Raw genomic sequence first — 17454 nt, 5'->3', positions numbered from 1 at the left:
AGTGATATGTACTTCTTGTCAGATGTGGGAATTTAGAGAGAGTTTAAGGGTTACTGCGGATTATATCTGCCATAAATGCTGTTGGATGCGAATCTTATCAGATTGAGTGGATCAGTTGGAGAGACAGATAGAAGCGATGAGGAATTTGCATCAGTATGTGATGGATGGCAGTTATAGGAAGGGGGGGGGGGGGGGGGGGGGGGGGAGTCTCAGATAGTCACATAGATGAGTTAACTCCAGGAAGGGTAAGAGAGGTAAGCAGCTAGTGCAGGAGTCTTTTGTGGATATACATATTTCAAACAGGTATGCTGTTTGGAAAATGTAGGGGGGTGATGGATTCTCAGGGGAACATAGCACGAACAGCCAAATTTCTGGTATTGAGACTGGCTCTAATGCAACGAGGGGTACGTCGGCTTCCAAGAGATCAACTGTGTTAGGGGATTCAGTAGTCAGAGATACAGACAGACGTTTCTGTGGCCAGCAAAGAAAAAGCAGAATGGTGTGTTGTTTCCCTGGAGCCAGGATCAAGGATGTCTCAGAGAGGGTGCAGAATGTTCTCACAGGGAGAGGGGCCAGCAGGAAGTCATGGTCCACATTGGAACCAACGATATTGGAAGGAAAAGGTTGAGACTCTGAAGGGAGATTACAGAGAGTTAGGCAGAAATTTAAAAAGGAGGTCCTCAAGGGTGGTAATATCTGGATTACTCCAAGTGCTATGAGCGAGTGAGGGCAGGAATAGGAGGATAGAGCAGATGAATGCATGGCTGAGGAGCTGGTGTACGGGAGAAGGATTCACATTTTTGGATCATTGGAATCTCTTTTGGGGTAGAAGTGACCTGTCCAAGAAGGACGGATTGCACCGAAATTGGAAGGGGACTAATACACTGGCAGGGAAATCTGCTGGAACTGCTTGGGAGGATTTAAACCAGTAAGGGGGGGTGGGGGGGGCGGTGGGGTGGGGTGGGGTGGGGGGTGGGGTGGTGGGACCCAGGGAGATGGTGAGGAAAGAGATCGATCTGAGAAGGGTACAGCTGAGAACAGAAGTGAGTGAAACAGTCAGGGCAGGCAGGGACAACGTAGGACTAATAAATTAAACTGCATTTATTTCAATGCAAGGGGCCGAACAGGGAAGGCAGATGAACTCAGGGCATGGTTAGGAACATGGGACTGGGATATCATAGCAATTACAGAAACATGGCTCAGGGATGGGCAGGACTGGCAGCTTAATGTTCCAGGATACAAGTCCTACAGAAAGGATAGAAAGGGAGGCAAGAGAGGAGGGGGAGTGGCCTTTTTGATAAGGGATAGCATTACAGCTGTACTGAGGGAGGATATTCCTGGAAATACATCCAGGGAAGTTATTTGGGTGGAACTGAGAAATAAGAAAGGGATGATCACCTTACTGGGATTGTATGATAGACCCAGAAAAAGTGAGGACTGCAGATGCTGGAGATCAGAGCTGAAAAATGTGTTGCTGGAAAAGCGCAGCAGGTCAGGCAGCATCCAAGGAGCAGGAGAATCGACGTTTCAGGCAGAAGCCTGAAGAAGGGCTCATGCCCGAAATGTTGATTCTCCTGCTCCTTGGATGCTGCCTAGCCTGCTGCGCTTTTCCAGCAACACATTTTTCAGCCTTGAATTATAGACCGCCCCCCCCCCCCCCCCCAATAGTCAGAGGGAAACTGAGAAACAAACTTGTAAGGAAATCTCAGCTATCTGTAAGAATAATAGGGTAATTATGGTAGGGGATTTTAACTTTCCAAACATCGACTGGGATTGCCATAGTGCTAAAGGTTTAGATGGAGAGGAATTTCTTAAGTGTGTACAAGACAATTTTCTGATTCACTATGTTGATGTACCTACTAGAGAAGGTGCAAAACTTGACCTACTGTAGGGAAATAAGGCAGGGCAGGTGAACTGAGGTGTCAGTGCGGGAGCATTTTGGGGCCAGTGACCATAATTCTATTTGTTTTAAAATAGTGATGGAAAAGAATAAACGAGATCTAAAAGTTGAAGTTCTAAATTGGAGAAAGGCCAATTTTGACGGTATTAGGCAAGAACTTTCAAAAACTGATTGGAGGCAGATGTTTGCAGGTAAAGGGATGGCTGGAAAATGGGAAGCCTTCAGAAACAAGAATCCAGAGAAAGTATATTCCTGTCAGGGTGAAAGGGAAGGCTGGTAGGTATAGGGAATGCTGGATGACTAGGATGACTAAAGAAATTGAGGGTTTGGTTAAGAAAAAGAAGGAAGCATATGTCAGGTATAGACAGGATAGATCGAGTGATTCCTTAGGAGAGTATAAAGAAAGTAGGAGCATACTAAAGAGGGAAATCAGGAGGGCAAAACAGGGACATGAGATAGCTTTGACAAATAGAATTAAGGAGAATCCAAAGAGTTTTTACAAATTAAGGACAAAAGGGTAACTAGGGAGAGAATAGGGCCCCCTCAAAGATCAGCAAGGCGGCCTTTGTGTGGAGCCACAGAAAATGGGGAAGATACTAAATGAATATTTTGCATCAGTATTTACTGTGGAAAAGGATATGGAAGATATAGACTGTAGGGAAATAGATGGTGACATCTTGCAAAATGTCCCAGATTACAGAGGAGGAAGTGCTGGATGTCTTGAAATGGGGTAAAGGTGGAGGAAATCCCCAGGACCTGATCAGGTGTACCCGAGAACTCTGTGGGAAGCGAGAGAAGTGATTGCTGGGCCTTTTGCTGAGATATTTGTATCATCGATAGTCACAGATGAAGTGTCAGAAGACTGGAGGTTGGCAAACGTGCTGCCACTGTTTAAGAAGGGCAGTAAAGACAAGCCTGCGAACTATAGGCCGGTGAGCCTGATTTTGGTGGTGGGCAAGTTGTTGGAGGGAATCCTGAAGGACAGGATGTACATGTATTTGGAAAGGCAAGGACTGATTCGGGATAGTCAACATGGCTTTATGCGTGGGAAATCATGTCTCACAAACTTGATTTGAAGAAGTAACAAAGAAGATTGATGAGGGCAGAGCGGTAGATGTGATCTATGTGGACTTCAGTAAGGCATTCAACAAGGCTCCCCATGGGAGACTGATTAGCAAGGTTAGATCTCATGGAATACAGGGAGAACTAGCTATTTGGATACAGAACTGGCTCAAAGGTAGAAGACAGGGGGTGGTGGTGGAGGGTTGTTTTTCAGATTAGAGGCCTGTGACCAGCGGAGTGCCACAAGGAGCGGTGCTGGGCCCTCTACTTTTTGTCATTTACATAAATGATTTGGATGCGAGCATAAGAGGTACAGTTAGTAAGTTTGCAGATGACACCAAAATTGGAGGTGTAGTGGACAGCGAAGAGGGTTAGCTCAGATTACAGCAGGATCTGGACCAGATGGGCCAATGGGCTGAGAAGTGGCAGATGGAGTTTAATTCAGATAAATGCGAGGTGCTGCATTTTGGGAAAGCAAATCTTAGCAGGACTTATACACTTAATAGTAAGGTCCTAGGGAGTGTTGCTGAACAAAGAGACCTTGGAGTGCAGGTTCATAGCTCCTTGAAAGTGGAGTCACAGGTAGATAGGATTATGAAGAAGACGTTTGCTATGCTTTCCTTTATTGGTCAGAGTATTGAGTACAGGAGTTGGGAGGTCATGTTGCAGCGGTACAGGACATTGGTCAGGCCACTGTTGGAATATTGCGTGCAATTCTGGTCTCCTTCCTAACGGAAAGATGTTGTGAAACTTGAAAGGGTTCAGAAAAGATTTACAAGGATTTTGCCAGGGTTGGAGCATCTGAGCTACAGGGAGAGGCTGAACAGGCTGGGGCTGTTTTCCCTGGAGCGTCGGAGGCTGAGGGGTGACCTTGTAGAGGTTTACAAAATTATGAGGGGCTTGGATAGGATAAATAGACAAAGTCTTTTCCCTGGGGTCAGGGATTCCAGAACTAGAGGGCATAGGTTTAGGGTGAGAGGGGAAAGATATAAAAGAGGCCTAAGGGGCAACATATTCACGCAGAGGGTGGTACATGCATGGAAAGAGCTGCCAGAGGAAGTGGTGGAGGCTGGTACAATTGCAACATTTAAGAGGCATTTGGATGGGTATATGAATAGGAAGGGTTTGGAGGGATATGGGCTGGGTGCTGGCAGGTGGGACAAGATTGGGTTGGGACATCTGGTCGGCATGGATGGGTTGGACCAAAGGGTCTGATTCTGTGCTGTACATCTCTATGACTCTAAGTCCCTGCCCTTTTCTGCTCCAGTATCTCCCCAACTCGGGTCCTCTTCCAATTAACTCTAGCCAGCTCCACCCCCAGAGATATCTTTACTCAATTGTAATATCATTACCCCTGATTCTCGCTCTCAAACTGCTGGGTGAATTTGATCATATCATGGTCACTGCCTCTTAGGGTTCCTTCACCTTAAGCTCCTCAATCAAGTCTGCCACATTACACCAAATCCAGAATAGGTTGTGCCCTGGTGGGGTCTACTACAAATTGCTCCAAAAAACCCATGCCGTAAATATTGTGTGAATTCCTTTTCTTGGGATCTACTACCAACCTGATTTTCCTTAGATAGCTCAGCCCCTCAGCCAATTTAAATGGTCATTATTATTAATTAAAGTTAACAATTTACTGCTTTGGAATTGTTTTCTTTCTCTGAACTCAATTTGCCAAAGCTCAGTTCTTTGAAATTTGCTGGGCACACCCCCAACTAACAGAGAGAAACACTATGATGTGGTCTCCCATGTGTAAAAGGGAGTATGTCATCTCTCTCCAAGACCTCCATCCTCCGATTCCATTCTGCCAACTTGCCCCTAGTAAAGTGCAGCTAAGAGTCTAAAAGCAGTTCTACGTAATGGGGTCAAACTGAAACTGTACCCTGTACTGAAACCTAGTTTACTGAACTTGGGCTGAAGCACAGACTGTAAGAAGCCACAGTGCAAAACTGAGCTTTTTAAAAATGTCAGTAGCTCCAATTCTTTGTAATACTCACGTGAGTACATCTTTCTGAAAAAGCATACACCATACTCCTAAAGGACCCCACTGATTAGATCTTATGATCACAGCTAGAAATTGTATGGCATTGCAGGATGGGCAACAGCACGTATCTTTATTAATTATCTAATGACATGAGTACTTAAGAAGGCGTAGTTAGAGCTTGTACCTTTTAAAAATGTGACATCTCCAATAGTTACTGGGGCTATGCACTAAGAAGGACCAGTAAAGATCACACCGTTTGATGGTCCAATTCCTTATCTAAACAAGATAACGCTACAACTGATCTCACGATCACCAGACTGGAAGAGGGAGAAAATCAGGAATGGTACCCACTACTAGTAATGAAAATGACCTTGTGCAAAAATCACACACTCAAAGAAAAGTAAGTGAGAATATGTTCACAGCTACATCTCCTCCATTATCGATTGCTATTGATAAGCAGCATTTAGGCTGAAACATGAAGAATGACATGAAGTACAAAATACTAAAGCTAATGGCAAGGTACCTTGAGATAATTTTACAAAGTTGATAAGGAGAAGGGAGAGTGAAAAAAAATGATTCCACAGTTGCTGAGCAAGAGGCTTAACGCTGAGCTGGGCTTGAATTATGCTGGCATCGACATACAATCTGTATGGTGCAAAAAACAAAGACTAAATCAGGCACCCAATATAAAGGCTGCATTGATTCAACAACCTTTGGGAGGTGCAATGTGTGGAACAGGTCAAAGTGCTGGACACAAGGAATTCTAACAGCTAACTCAGCTAACAAATTCACTGTGGCAGTACCAGCTCCTCAACTGGAGCTTAGAGTCGAATTCCATTGTCCGCCTTTTATATTTTTGCTTTTCAACGACTTCAAATTCCTTTATCAGGCGGTTTGATCTTTTACCTCAATTGCCACTAGCAGTGGAGTATTCTACGATCCAATCACAAACTCACCCACTCAATTCTTTCAATCTATCAGGATCATGGCTTCCACTACAAAATACATGCAGTCACTCCACTGGGTCCATGCCTGACACAAGGTCACTTGCTCTGCTCGATAAAGTCTACAAACAATCTGCAGCATGATGCATTATTTTCCCCAATAGCACGTAACAGAACAAACCACTTCATAAGATGGACTGTCACTAGGAATCCCATTAGTGAAAGAATTCACACCTTTTGACAAGTGCCATTCCTGTCTAAATAAGTAAATGAATTGATCATTTCTGTACAAGAGTCATTTTCAGGAAAACAGTTAACCAGGCACATACCAGCAGCTTGTCAGAAAGGCAGTCCAATAAGTGGAGAACAAATTGGGAAACACAGTTTTGTGATACCTTGCTCAAAGTTTCACTAAGTACCATGTTCGGGACAGAACTCCGTGTGCCAATTTTTGCTGTGTCTTCCAAAATTGAACATTTTTTTGGTAAAACGAGAGATCTGCAAATTACAGACAATCTGCAAGCTCCCTCAAGTGTATCATGTGTGGAACTATCAAAACCATTCAAACCAAGCAGGCTGAAAATAAGCAATACAGCATGAATTGAGCACACGTACACATCAAAGTGCAAAATGTGAAACTAATAGACTCTCTGTCAGTGGTACTCTTGCCTCTGAACCAAACGGCCCACTTGCAAGGGGGTTAAACTTTGTTGCCACCAGTAAAATACAAAATAATTGATATCTAGTCAAAGATACTACCTTTTAGAGATGTCAATCTGATGGCCTGCCTGTTCATTACAACGACCATTAAAGATTCCAAGGGACTATTCAAAGCAGAGAACAGAGTTCTCCAGCCTGTCCAACATTCATTCTTCAACCAAAATAATCAAAGCAAATTAACCAGTTATTTATTTATTGTTGAGAGATTTTAGTATGCACAATTGGCTATGTAACAACAGTGACTTCAATTCACAACCACTTCACCCTGGGTAAAACACACTGGGATTATCTTTAGCACATGATAAGGCGCTATAAAAATGCTAGTTGTTACAGAACCAAAAGAATTATAAATTGGGAATTATCTATAAATCAGTGAAATTACCAAGTTGTAACTGAAGATGAATCATTACATTGAAGAGAAGGGCTTTCTTTCTTTTACAGATCAAAATTTATGAAACAGAAACCAATGCAAGGTCTGAGTTTCAGATCAGACTGCATTGTCTGAGACTGTGACATTCCTCCTTCTTTGGTCAAGGAATGGAATCTGGAGGTCACAATGAAAATTCAAGTATGTCTGACCCCTGAACACCCACTGGGGTCAGAGTGCACGGAAACACTTGAGTAAAGACTGGGCCATCACCAAGTCAGTGGATTCACTGTTGCCGCAAATTTTCCTCTCCTCTTCTTCCCAACTTACAAATACCTTGGCACGCACATTCCTCCTCCTGCCTACATCCCAGCATCTTAATCCCAAGACTCCTACTCAGCACAGATTCCTGCCAACAACAGCAAAACTGTTTATGGCTGAGAGGCTCCTCCCTCTCCGCAGTCTGCCCAATCTCTTACTGTCAGCAGAATTTTCAAACCCGGGCTGGATATCACAAAAAACACAACTTCTTTATCAGGAAAGCCCGGGCCGAGTCTCCTGTTCCAGAGGTGATATTTAGGAGAGTGGCCTCAGCCTGCACCTTAACCTCGGCGGTTTTTAAAGTCATGTGACCAGCTCACCTTCGCCTCTCCTCACGCCACTTGGCAATTTCCTCTGCAGTATCAAGTTTAATTCTTTTAGCGCCTGGCCCATGTGCCTGTATAAAACAAAGCGGGATCAAACAAAGAAGAGCATATTTTGTCACAACGACCCAATTTACTTTCACAAAGTAAGGTAACAGATGGAAAACTCCAATTTAGCATGACAAGCTTGTGATTCTCAAGTATTATCAAGTTAGGTGGAGGGAAAAGACTCCTTGGAGCACCTACCCCACCCACTTTTGCTCAACTCTGCAAAATAAAACTGCCAGAATTAATGAGATGACTGATGGGGCTGTTTTGAATAAGGCTCCAATGAGTTGATGTCTGGCCCCAAGAGCCAGAGCTTCAGTCTCACGTTGGACTCCACGTTCAGCGAGTCTGCTCTTTTCGCCCCACAATCCTGAAAAATATAATCTCCCAGTCCCATGTTGCAACAGTCACATACATCTTGGCTTGTGAAACGACACTGCTGTCACCCATGCCTATGACGAAAAGAGCCACACACATGAGCTGGACTGGTCGCATGCCATCACGAACACAGAGGATGAAAGTACTGGCCTGTTTGCTCCTGTGACCTCTGTTGTGGTTTTACAGAGCAGTGGTGTGCATTTTAAAATCAGCCTGTGAGCCACCAGTGTCCACAGACCACACACTGAAAAACCATTGCAACAAACCACTTGCATTGTTTTTGTCCTTCACCAGAACAAATAATATAGCACAGGAACAGGCCCTTTGCCCCTATCAGCCTGCGCTGACACAATTTGCCCTTCCATACTAAAACCGTCTTCACTTACAGGCGACTGACTGTGTGGAGTTTGCACATTCTCCCCGTATCTGCGTGGGTTTCCTCTGGGTGCTCCGGTTTCCTCCCACAGTCCAAAAATGTGCAGGTTAGGTGAATTGGCCATGCTCAATTGCCCGTAGTGTTAGGTGAAGGGATAAATGTAGGGGAATGGGTCTGGGTGGGTTACGCTTCGGCGGGTCGATGTGGACTTGTTGGGTCGAAGGGCCTGTTTCCACACTGTAAGTAATCTAATCTAATCTAATTTTACAGAATCCATATCCCTCTATTCCTTTCCTATTCATCCAGATGTTTGAATGTTGCGATTGTGGCTACTTCCACCACCATCTCTGGCAGCGTGTTCCAGGCACTGCCCTCCCTCTGTGTGAAAAACTTGCCTTGCACATTTCTTTCAAACATCCCCCCCCCCCCCCCCCTCACTGATTGATTAAACTGATTCCATTGATCAAATACAACACTTACGTTTCTCCAGTGAATCTGAACCAATTTCTCATGAGCACGGAATGTACAGTCCTTCACCTTGCACTGCCAGAAACAGACAGAACAATCTGGGTTAATAATATTTTGTGTTGTCTTGTCAAACTTCATTAGCATCCATTGGTGCCCTCGATACTCAAACCACAAGAGAGATTCACCCTCCTCTTTGCTTTATCAAACTTGACTTTTCCTCTTTCTTTACTGTTGTTGAAATGACCCTGAAACAAAACCTCATGGCACGGTGGTTAGCCCTCCTGCCTCACAGCACCAGGGCTCCAGTTCAATTCCGGCCTTGGGCGACTGTGTAGAGTTTGCCCATTTACCAAGTGTCAGCGCAGCTTCCCTCCAGATGCTCCGGTTTCTTCCCACAGTCTAGAGATAATGTGCAGGCTCAGTAGATTGGCCATGCTAAATTGCTCCAGTGTGTCCAGGGATGTGTAGACTAGGTGAATGGGTCAAAGTAAATGCAGGGTAACAGGGAAAGGGTTAGAAGTGGGGAGTGGCTGGGTCTGGGTTGGATACTCTTCTGAGGGTCAGTGCCAATCCAATGAGCTGAAAGGCCACTTTCCAAACTGCAAGAATTCTATGATTCTCTACTAGAACTGGCCACTTAGACCATAAAATATAGGAGCAGAATTCAGCCCAGAATCTCCTGCTGGTATCTTCCACTATGGAGACAGATGCAAATTACCTATTCGTTTGTCCCCCATTACCAATTCTCCAGTCTCATTTTCTAATAGTTCAATGTCCACTTGTGTTTCTCTCTTACCTTTTAGAGACCTAAAAAGCCCCTTGCAATCTTATTACTTGCTAGCTTACCTTCACATTTCATGTTCTCCCTGCACGTACTGCATTTTCAATTATCCTCTGCTGGTTTTTAAATGCTCTGGCTTCCCATTAACCTTCACCACATTGGATCATTTTCTTTTGATTTCATGATGTTCCAGACTTCCCTTGTCAGCTATGGTTGACTCCCCTTAGTATGTTGCTTCTTCTTTGAGACGAATTTCTGCTGCACCTTCTGAATTATCCCCAGAAACTGCTGCCCAGTCTTCCCTGATAGGCTCCTCCCCTTCCAATCAACTCTGGACAACTGCTCCCTCATGTCTTTGCAGTTAGTTTTACTGAATTGTAATACCATTACATCTGATTCCAGCTTCTCCCTCTCAAACTGCAGGGTGAATTGTAGTATCCTTCCATCATTAACATCTGTCTCCTATGACTGAGCCAATTCTGCATCCATCTTGCCAGTTCACTCCAATCCCATGCAACTTCACCTTTTGTACCAGTCTGCCATGAGGGACATCGTCAAAGGCTTTGTTGACATCTGCGCAGATAACATCATCCACTTTTCCCTCATCAATCATCTTCCACACCTCCTCAAAAAAACTTGATCAAGTTAGTGAGACATGACCTCCCCAGCACAAAACCATGCTGCCTATTGCTAACAAGTTTATTTTCTTCTAAATGTGTATAGATCTTGACCCTGGGAATCTCTTGCAATAGGTTCCCTACCAGCGAGGTGGGACTTTTTGCCATCAATTTAATTTCATTTCTCACTAACAAGGCAACCCCGCCCCGTCTGCCTGTCTTTTCGATAAGACGCGTATCCTTGGATATTTCGTTCCCAGCCCAGAACCCCAGGGAGCCATGCCTCTGTAATACCCGCAAACTATACCTGCCATTTACAACCTGCACTACAAGCTCATTTCTCTTATTTGGTGTACTGAGTGCATTTAAATACAATACCCTCAGTCCTGCTGCCTCCATTCTTGTAGTTGACCCTTTATCTGCTGACCCTTTAAATTCCTGACCCTTTCCATACTGTCTTATTACTTACTTTGGAAACTTTAATAATCTCTGCTCAGCCCCCGCCCCCGGCCTTTATCTTTTCCCAAAATTTTCCATGTAACTGCAGCCCCCTCACACCCCCACAACTATTTAAAGATCTATCCACAGCCCTAGTTATGCGATACTCCAGGACTCTTGCTCTCAGCATGATTCAGGTGGAGTCCATCCCATTGGAACAGCTCCCTCCTTCCCTAGTACTGGTGCCAATATCCCATAAATTTGAATCCTCTCCCCCACACCAATATTTGAGCCACAGGTTTACCTTTTTAATCTGGGTGACCCTTTGCCAATTTGTATGTGGGTCAGGGAGCAATCCAGAAATTATTATGTTTTTGATTCTGCTTTTGAATTTAGCTCCTAGCTGCTCTTATTCCCTCAGCAGAACCCCTTTCCTCTTTCTATCTATGTCACTGGCATCTATGCGGACCATGACCACTGAATCTTGCCCCTCCCACTCCAAGCTCCTCTGTGGCCCATGAGATATCCTGAACCAATGAAATCCTTCAGTTCCTGGTACTACATGCAAACGGAAAAGCACACAAGTCCAAGATGTGTTTGCTTCTAAAGCAAACCAACACAAACCCTATCAGCGATCAATTCACAACAGAAAAGTGCACCTCGCAGATTTACAAAAATTCTAACTAAACAATAACGGAACAGAGACATTTTTAAAATAAAGACATGATGGATTATCAGAACATGGAGCGCTTGGAGTAACTGCTTGCTGAGGCTGTGATAACATTGTTTGAAAGCAATAAATATTTGGAAAGAGAGAATATAAAAAAGAAAACAGGGAAATGGGATTAAGATACAAAGCTCCAGATACAGAGCTAGCAAGGTACAGTGGGCTAATTACCCACTTTATTTTTTATAAAAAAATTACTCGTTGAAGAACTTCATCACACACGTGTCACTCTAAATGTTGCAATCTTTGTTTGCATAATACAGTCAGATTCAGGCCAAGGTAATGATTGAACAAATGTCAGAAATTCATCAATGTAAAGTTCAGCATTTCAATACTGAAGTGTAGCAGGGACTGGAATGTTGTACCAGGGCTGAACAAACAGATTCTATCCTATTACAAACTGCAATCTTCCTTGGTTTATGGAAAACTTATGCCCTGTAAATTGAAATATTAATAAAATATAACTGTACTGAAAACATTGCACACCTATTATGTTCATCTCAGTTCAATCAATACGAATGATAGGTCTAATTGCAATGGTACAGTGGGAGCACTCCTGCCTTTGACAACCACGGGTTCAAGTCCTACTCCAGAGATATGATCTAGTTCCCAACCACCAAGAAAGTGCTGCACTGTCAGCGATGCTGCTCTTCAGATGAGAACTTAAATTCAAGTGGATGAAACAAGACACTCACAACACACTAGTTGTATAAGAACAGAGGAGTTCTTCCAATGTTCCGATTAATTATTTATCTCCCAACGACTACCAATAAAACTGATTTTCTGATCATTTACCTTGTAGCTGCTTGTTGTGCTCAAATTGACTGCTGCACTTCCCCACATCACAACAGCGGTGACATGTCAGTCGTCCTTCACAGGCGAGGAGGAACTTTAGGAAAGGTTGCAGGCCTGGAAGTTGCTCCATATTGCAACACCTTATCATCTGTATTGAGACTCCTCTGTCAATGTCCTTTTGTTTCAGTCACTCTAGCATTTGTCTTAAGCCCAAAGCTGCCTCAAATTTGTACATGAGGTCATCCTACACAAGGCGGCCATACGTCAGTTGGTTAGATTAGCTTAGATTCCCTACAGTACGGAAACAGGCTATTCGGCCCAACAAGTCCAAACCCATTCCCGCACCCTATATTTACCCCTGACTAACAACACCTAACACTATGGGCAATTTAGCATGGCCAATTCACCTGACCTGCACATCTTTGGATTGTGGGAGGAAACCGGAGCACCCGGAGGAAATCCATACAGTCACCCGAGGTGGGACTCGAACCTGGGTCCCTGACGCCGTGAGGCAGCAGTGCTGACCACTGAGCCACCTTGCCGCCCATGTGTGAAAGATTTTTGGAATTTAACCAATCCTTAGGCGATCTAAAGGCTGTACTCATGGACAGAATTACACAGGAACAGTTTACCTGCTCACACATAAACAAAGTCTGTATCAACAAATTTAATATTCACTAGATATTATTACAATGTTCTCTAGTGAAACATTTTGATACCTGTACCAGCCTACAAAAGTATTTGGATAACTTTCAGATTGCAGCAAATCTGACTTATTATTCACAAAATCTCACTGCAATATTTTGATTTGATATAGATAGATTGTTCTCTCACAGCCACGCTAATTGAAGTACTTCTGGCTAATATACAGGTATCTTACTGCCACACCTGGCAGGCTCGTTAAAAGAGCAAAACTTTTCCAAGAGCGTTTACTACATTGCAGTCTAGTGTTGTATTTTGATGCACAAAAGCATTTATGGTTGGGCTTGTACAGTATCTGGAAGCATTGTTTACAAAAATAGAGCTTAGCCTTAAAATTAAAGCACAGAAACAGGCCATTCATTGGTCTTTTGGCCAATACTGGCGTTTATACTTCTCCAACCCCATGAGCGTGGCGTTCTATTCTTTTTTCTCCCTGCCCTCCAAAGGTTTTGATTTAGATTGCGCATCAATCTCAAAGCTGAATATTCCACTGTACCACAGCATAAAAAAAGATACACAACCATCAGTTTTATGACCGAGGAAAAATTAACACCGCCCATCAAGTCTAAAGACCTGACACAAGCAGGCGCAAGAACGGGAGCTTGATAAGAAGATCCAGGGGAAGTGATGGCCCAGTGTCATTATTGCTAGACTATTAATCCAGAGACCCAGGTAATATTCTGGGGACCCAGGCTCAAATCCTGCCCTGGCAGATAGTAAAACTTGAATTGGTTTAAAATCTGCAATTTAGAGTCTAACTGTGACCATGAAACCATCGCTGATTGGTGGCAAATCTCTCTCATTCACTATCATCTTTGAGGGAACTATGCCATCCTTATCTGGTCTGACCTACATGTGACTCCAGTTCCACAACAAAGTGGTTGACTCATAACGACCTTCTGGGTAATTAGTGATGATGCTGAATTCTGGTATAGCCAATGATATCCACGTGAACATATTTTTAAAAAACAAATTCCAGCAAATGCAGTGAAAAGAAGAGAGTTGCCTAACATAAACAATTGACGGGGACTTATCTATTCATTTCCATTCCGACTAGGTCTTATAGCAGGACTGTAATTACGATTATTTGTGCCTGTACAAATTTATTCGACCAAATCTTAATGGGTGTCTTCCCAAAAGAATAACGCCAGGCTTCACACACAGAGTAGAAGGAAATAAATGAGGCTGACAAAAGCTGGGTGCAAATATAGGAAAGGCTAAAATTATTTGATTATCATGCAGTTAACTTTTTCTCTTGCATATGCAATGCAAGCTTAGATGGTCCTGTCTCATCTCTCCCTAATCGACTTGTCAATCAAACAAGTTCTCAGCTGCAAATGGATGCTGGAATTCATTTCAAGAACCCAAGGGAAAAACACCAAATGACCCTAATTGATTCACAATGTTATATTTGACTTTTCAATATTGCCAAGCTTATAAAGCGATGCATCCTATAACTTACCATGAGCACCAACATAGGGGAAGTCACTAATGAAAGGCTTGCACTCAGAGAGAGATCACGTTGGCCTTTGGATGCTGTTACGAGTGAAGATGATCCACCACCAGTGTTAGACCACAGAGCAGCATAGCAGCAGGTTACATTAAAGTTGGCGGACCACCCCCAATGCGTGGACAGAGGTACGTGAAAGCTGTTCTGCTTCAGATTGATCAGTGAGGAGTTCTGCCTGGATCAGTCCAGACACATGAAACATGTTGGGGCAGCTAGAGACACTCTACTTCTGAGAAACCCTCTTTTCATCCTCTCTTCTTGCCCGCCTGCAAGCGATTCCAACAACATGGCTCCTTCCATTGGAATTCCTACTCAAAATTCGAATTAGAGCACGAGATTATCTTACTGCCAAAATACACTGACAAAAAGCTCAAATTCGAAAAGCTCTGCTCTCATAAACCTAAAAGCTAAATTCCTCAGTTTGTCTGCACTGCTCCTCTTATCTGGGCAATATTATTCAGGCTGGAGGTCAGTTTATAATGGAATTCCCCAGGAGTCGGTTACAGGACCCTTGCTTTTCTGATATATATATAATGACGTGTAGGGGACAAGTTCAAAGTTTTCAGATGACACTAAACTTGGAACACTTATAAACTGTGAGGATGATAGTGTGGAACTTTAAAAACAGTGGGTGGATAGGTAATATAATGAGGTTCATAGCAGTTAAGTGTGTGGTAGTGCCTTTGAGTTGAAGGAACATCGAAGGACAATATAAAATAGAAGGCACAATTGTAAAGGTGGTGCAGGAGCAGAGGAACCTCAATTTATGTGTGCATGGATCATTAAAGGTGACAGGACACGAGAATAAAAAATTCAGTGTTCTTGGCTTTATTATTAGTGACATGGAGTACAAGAGTAGGGAGGTGATGTTGAACTTGTACAAGTCACTTGCCAGGCCTCAGCTGGAGCACTGTGTGCTGTTGTGGGTGGCCTGGTGACTCAGTGGTTAGCACAGCTGCCTCACAGCACCAGGGACCCAGTTTAATACCAGCCTTAGGCTACTTTCTGTGTGGAGTTTGCACATTTTCCCTGGGTCTGTGTGAGCGTCCTCCAGGCGCACTGGTTTCCCCCACAATCCAAAGATGTGCGGGTTAGGTGGATTGGCCATGCTAAATTGTCCCATAGTAGTAGCTCAGTGGTTAGCACTGCTGCCTCACAGCACCAGGGTCCCAGGTTCGATTCCAGCCTCAGGTGACTGTGTGTGGAGTTTGCACATTCTCCCTTTGTTTGCGTGGGTTTCCTCCAGGTGCTCCGGTTTCCTCCCATAGTCCAAAGATGTGCAGGTCAGGTGAATTGGCTATAATAAATTGCCTATGGTGGTAGGTGCCTTAGTCAGAGGGAAATGGGTCTGGGTGGGTTACTCTTCTGAGGGTCTGTGTGGACTGGTTAGGCTGAAGGGCCTATTTCCACACTAGGGAATCTAATCTAATTAAGTATCCAGAGATTAGGTGGGCTGGCTGTAGTAGGTGTGGGGTTGCATGGATAGGGTGGGGATCTGGATGAATGCTCTTCAGAAGGTCAGTGGGCCGAATGGCCTCTTTCGGCACTGTAGCGACTCTATGATTATCGAAAAGACATAAATGCACAGGAGAGTGTGCAGAAGCAATTTATAAGAATGTTCCCAGTAATGAGAAACTTCAGTTGAGGACCGATGGAAGTTGGGACTGTTCTCCCTGGAGAGAAAGTGGCCGAGATTGATAGAGCTTTTCAAACTCATGACTGGACTGAACAGAGTAGATAGGGAGAAGCTGCTCCAGCTCAAAAGAGAAAAAGGGCTAGAGGGCGTACATTTAATGTGATGTGCAAAACAAGCGAGGGTGAAGTGATAACTATGGTGGAGGCAGGTTCAATCGAGGCATTCAGAAGGGCCCTGAATGATTACTTAGATATAAATGGTGTATGGATATGGGAGAAATGGGCAGGAGATTGGCACTGGGTATTTGAACTGTTGCTGAATCACCTCCTCCTGCAACATACAATTCTGATAGTTCGGGAGATGACCAAAAGCTTGGCTAGAAAGGAAAATTCACAGAAAGTTTTGTTGAACAGAATCCAAGTATTGCTGAAACAAAAAGACAATCTTCTCCAAGTTTTCCATCTTGCATTCATCAGGACAATTCACAAGAATTTCAATGTAGAGTGGGGAAACAACACACTCACTGAGAGGAGAATGCTGATTAGTCGGCAAGTAGACACTGACTGATACAAGCATTACCATGAACAAAAAAAAAGCTTGAATAAAATGGGTCTTTTCTCAATGACGTTCAGGATATTGGGAGTGTCTTAAAGAGAGGTGGACTCTCAACAGAATTCAAGGAGAGAATCTCAACGTCTACAGGCTAAATAGTAAAATGCGTGGTCACCAATGGGGTGATGATTTGAACCGGAGATGTTACAAAGACCAGATTGGTGCAGCACAGTTATTGGTTAGCTTAGATTAGATTAGATTCCCTACAGTGTGGAAACAGGCTCTTCAGCTCAACCAGTCCACACCAACCCTCCGAAGAATAACCCACACAGACCCATTTTCCTCTGACTAATGCACCTAGCACTATGGGCAATTTAGCGTGGCCAATTCACCTGACCTGCACATCTTTGGATTGTGGGAGGAAACCGGAGCACCCGGAGGAAACCCACGCAGACACGGGGAGAACATGCAGACTCCAAACAGACAGTCACCCAAGGCTGGATTTGAACCCGGGTCCCTGGTGCTGTGAGGCAACAGTGCTAACCACTGAGCCACCATGTCATCCTGGTCTGGAGGAACTTCCAGAACGAAGGACGACTGGAGTATCAGGGCCACTAACCTCATTTACTGATTTCGACCTAATTCCAGTCAAAAGCAGTAATGTGGCATGATCTAGTGACAAGGGGCTAATCACGGCCTCAGAAAGAATGCTATTTAAAACATTTCACTGCTTAGATAGAAATTTGAAAAGTGAATAGACCAAATGTGAAACACCACTTCATGAAATAACAGAAGTAAATAG

The 17454-nt window shown here is 43.9% G+C and overlaps 1 protein-coding gene across 2 annotated transcripts in view; it reads right to left on the bottom strand.

The window, feature by feature from the left end:
• Positions 1–17454, bottom strand: part of nufip1 (nuclear FMR1 interacting protein 1) — an 80749-nt gene that overhangs the window by 56527 nt on the left and 6768 nt on the right. For both annotated transcript variants that reach the window (XM_072584638.1, XM_072584640.1), the window contains exons 4-5: positions 8907–8969; positions 7622–7698 (exon numbers count right to left, since the gene is read on the bottom strand). In XM_072584638.1, the coding sequence (XP_072440739.1) occupies positions 7622–7698; positions 8907–8969 (140 nt within the window). The remainder of the gene's footprint in view (positions 1–7621; positions 7699–8906; positions 8970–17454) is intronic.

Source organism: Chiloscyllium punctatum, chromosome 15, assembly GCF_047496795.1.
Source record: "Chiloscyllium punctatum isolate Juve2018m chromosome 15, sChiPun1.3, whole genome shotgun sequence".
NCBI classification, from domain to species: domain Eukaryota; kingdom Metazoa; phylum Chordata; class Chondrichthyes; order Orectolobiformes; family Hemiscylliidae; genus Chiloscyllium; species Chiloscyllium punctatum.
Note: the sequence above shows the minus strand (reverse complement) of the source record. Positions and strands in the feature narration are given on the sequence as shown.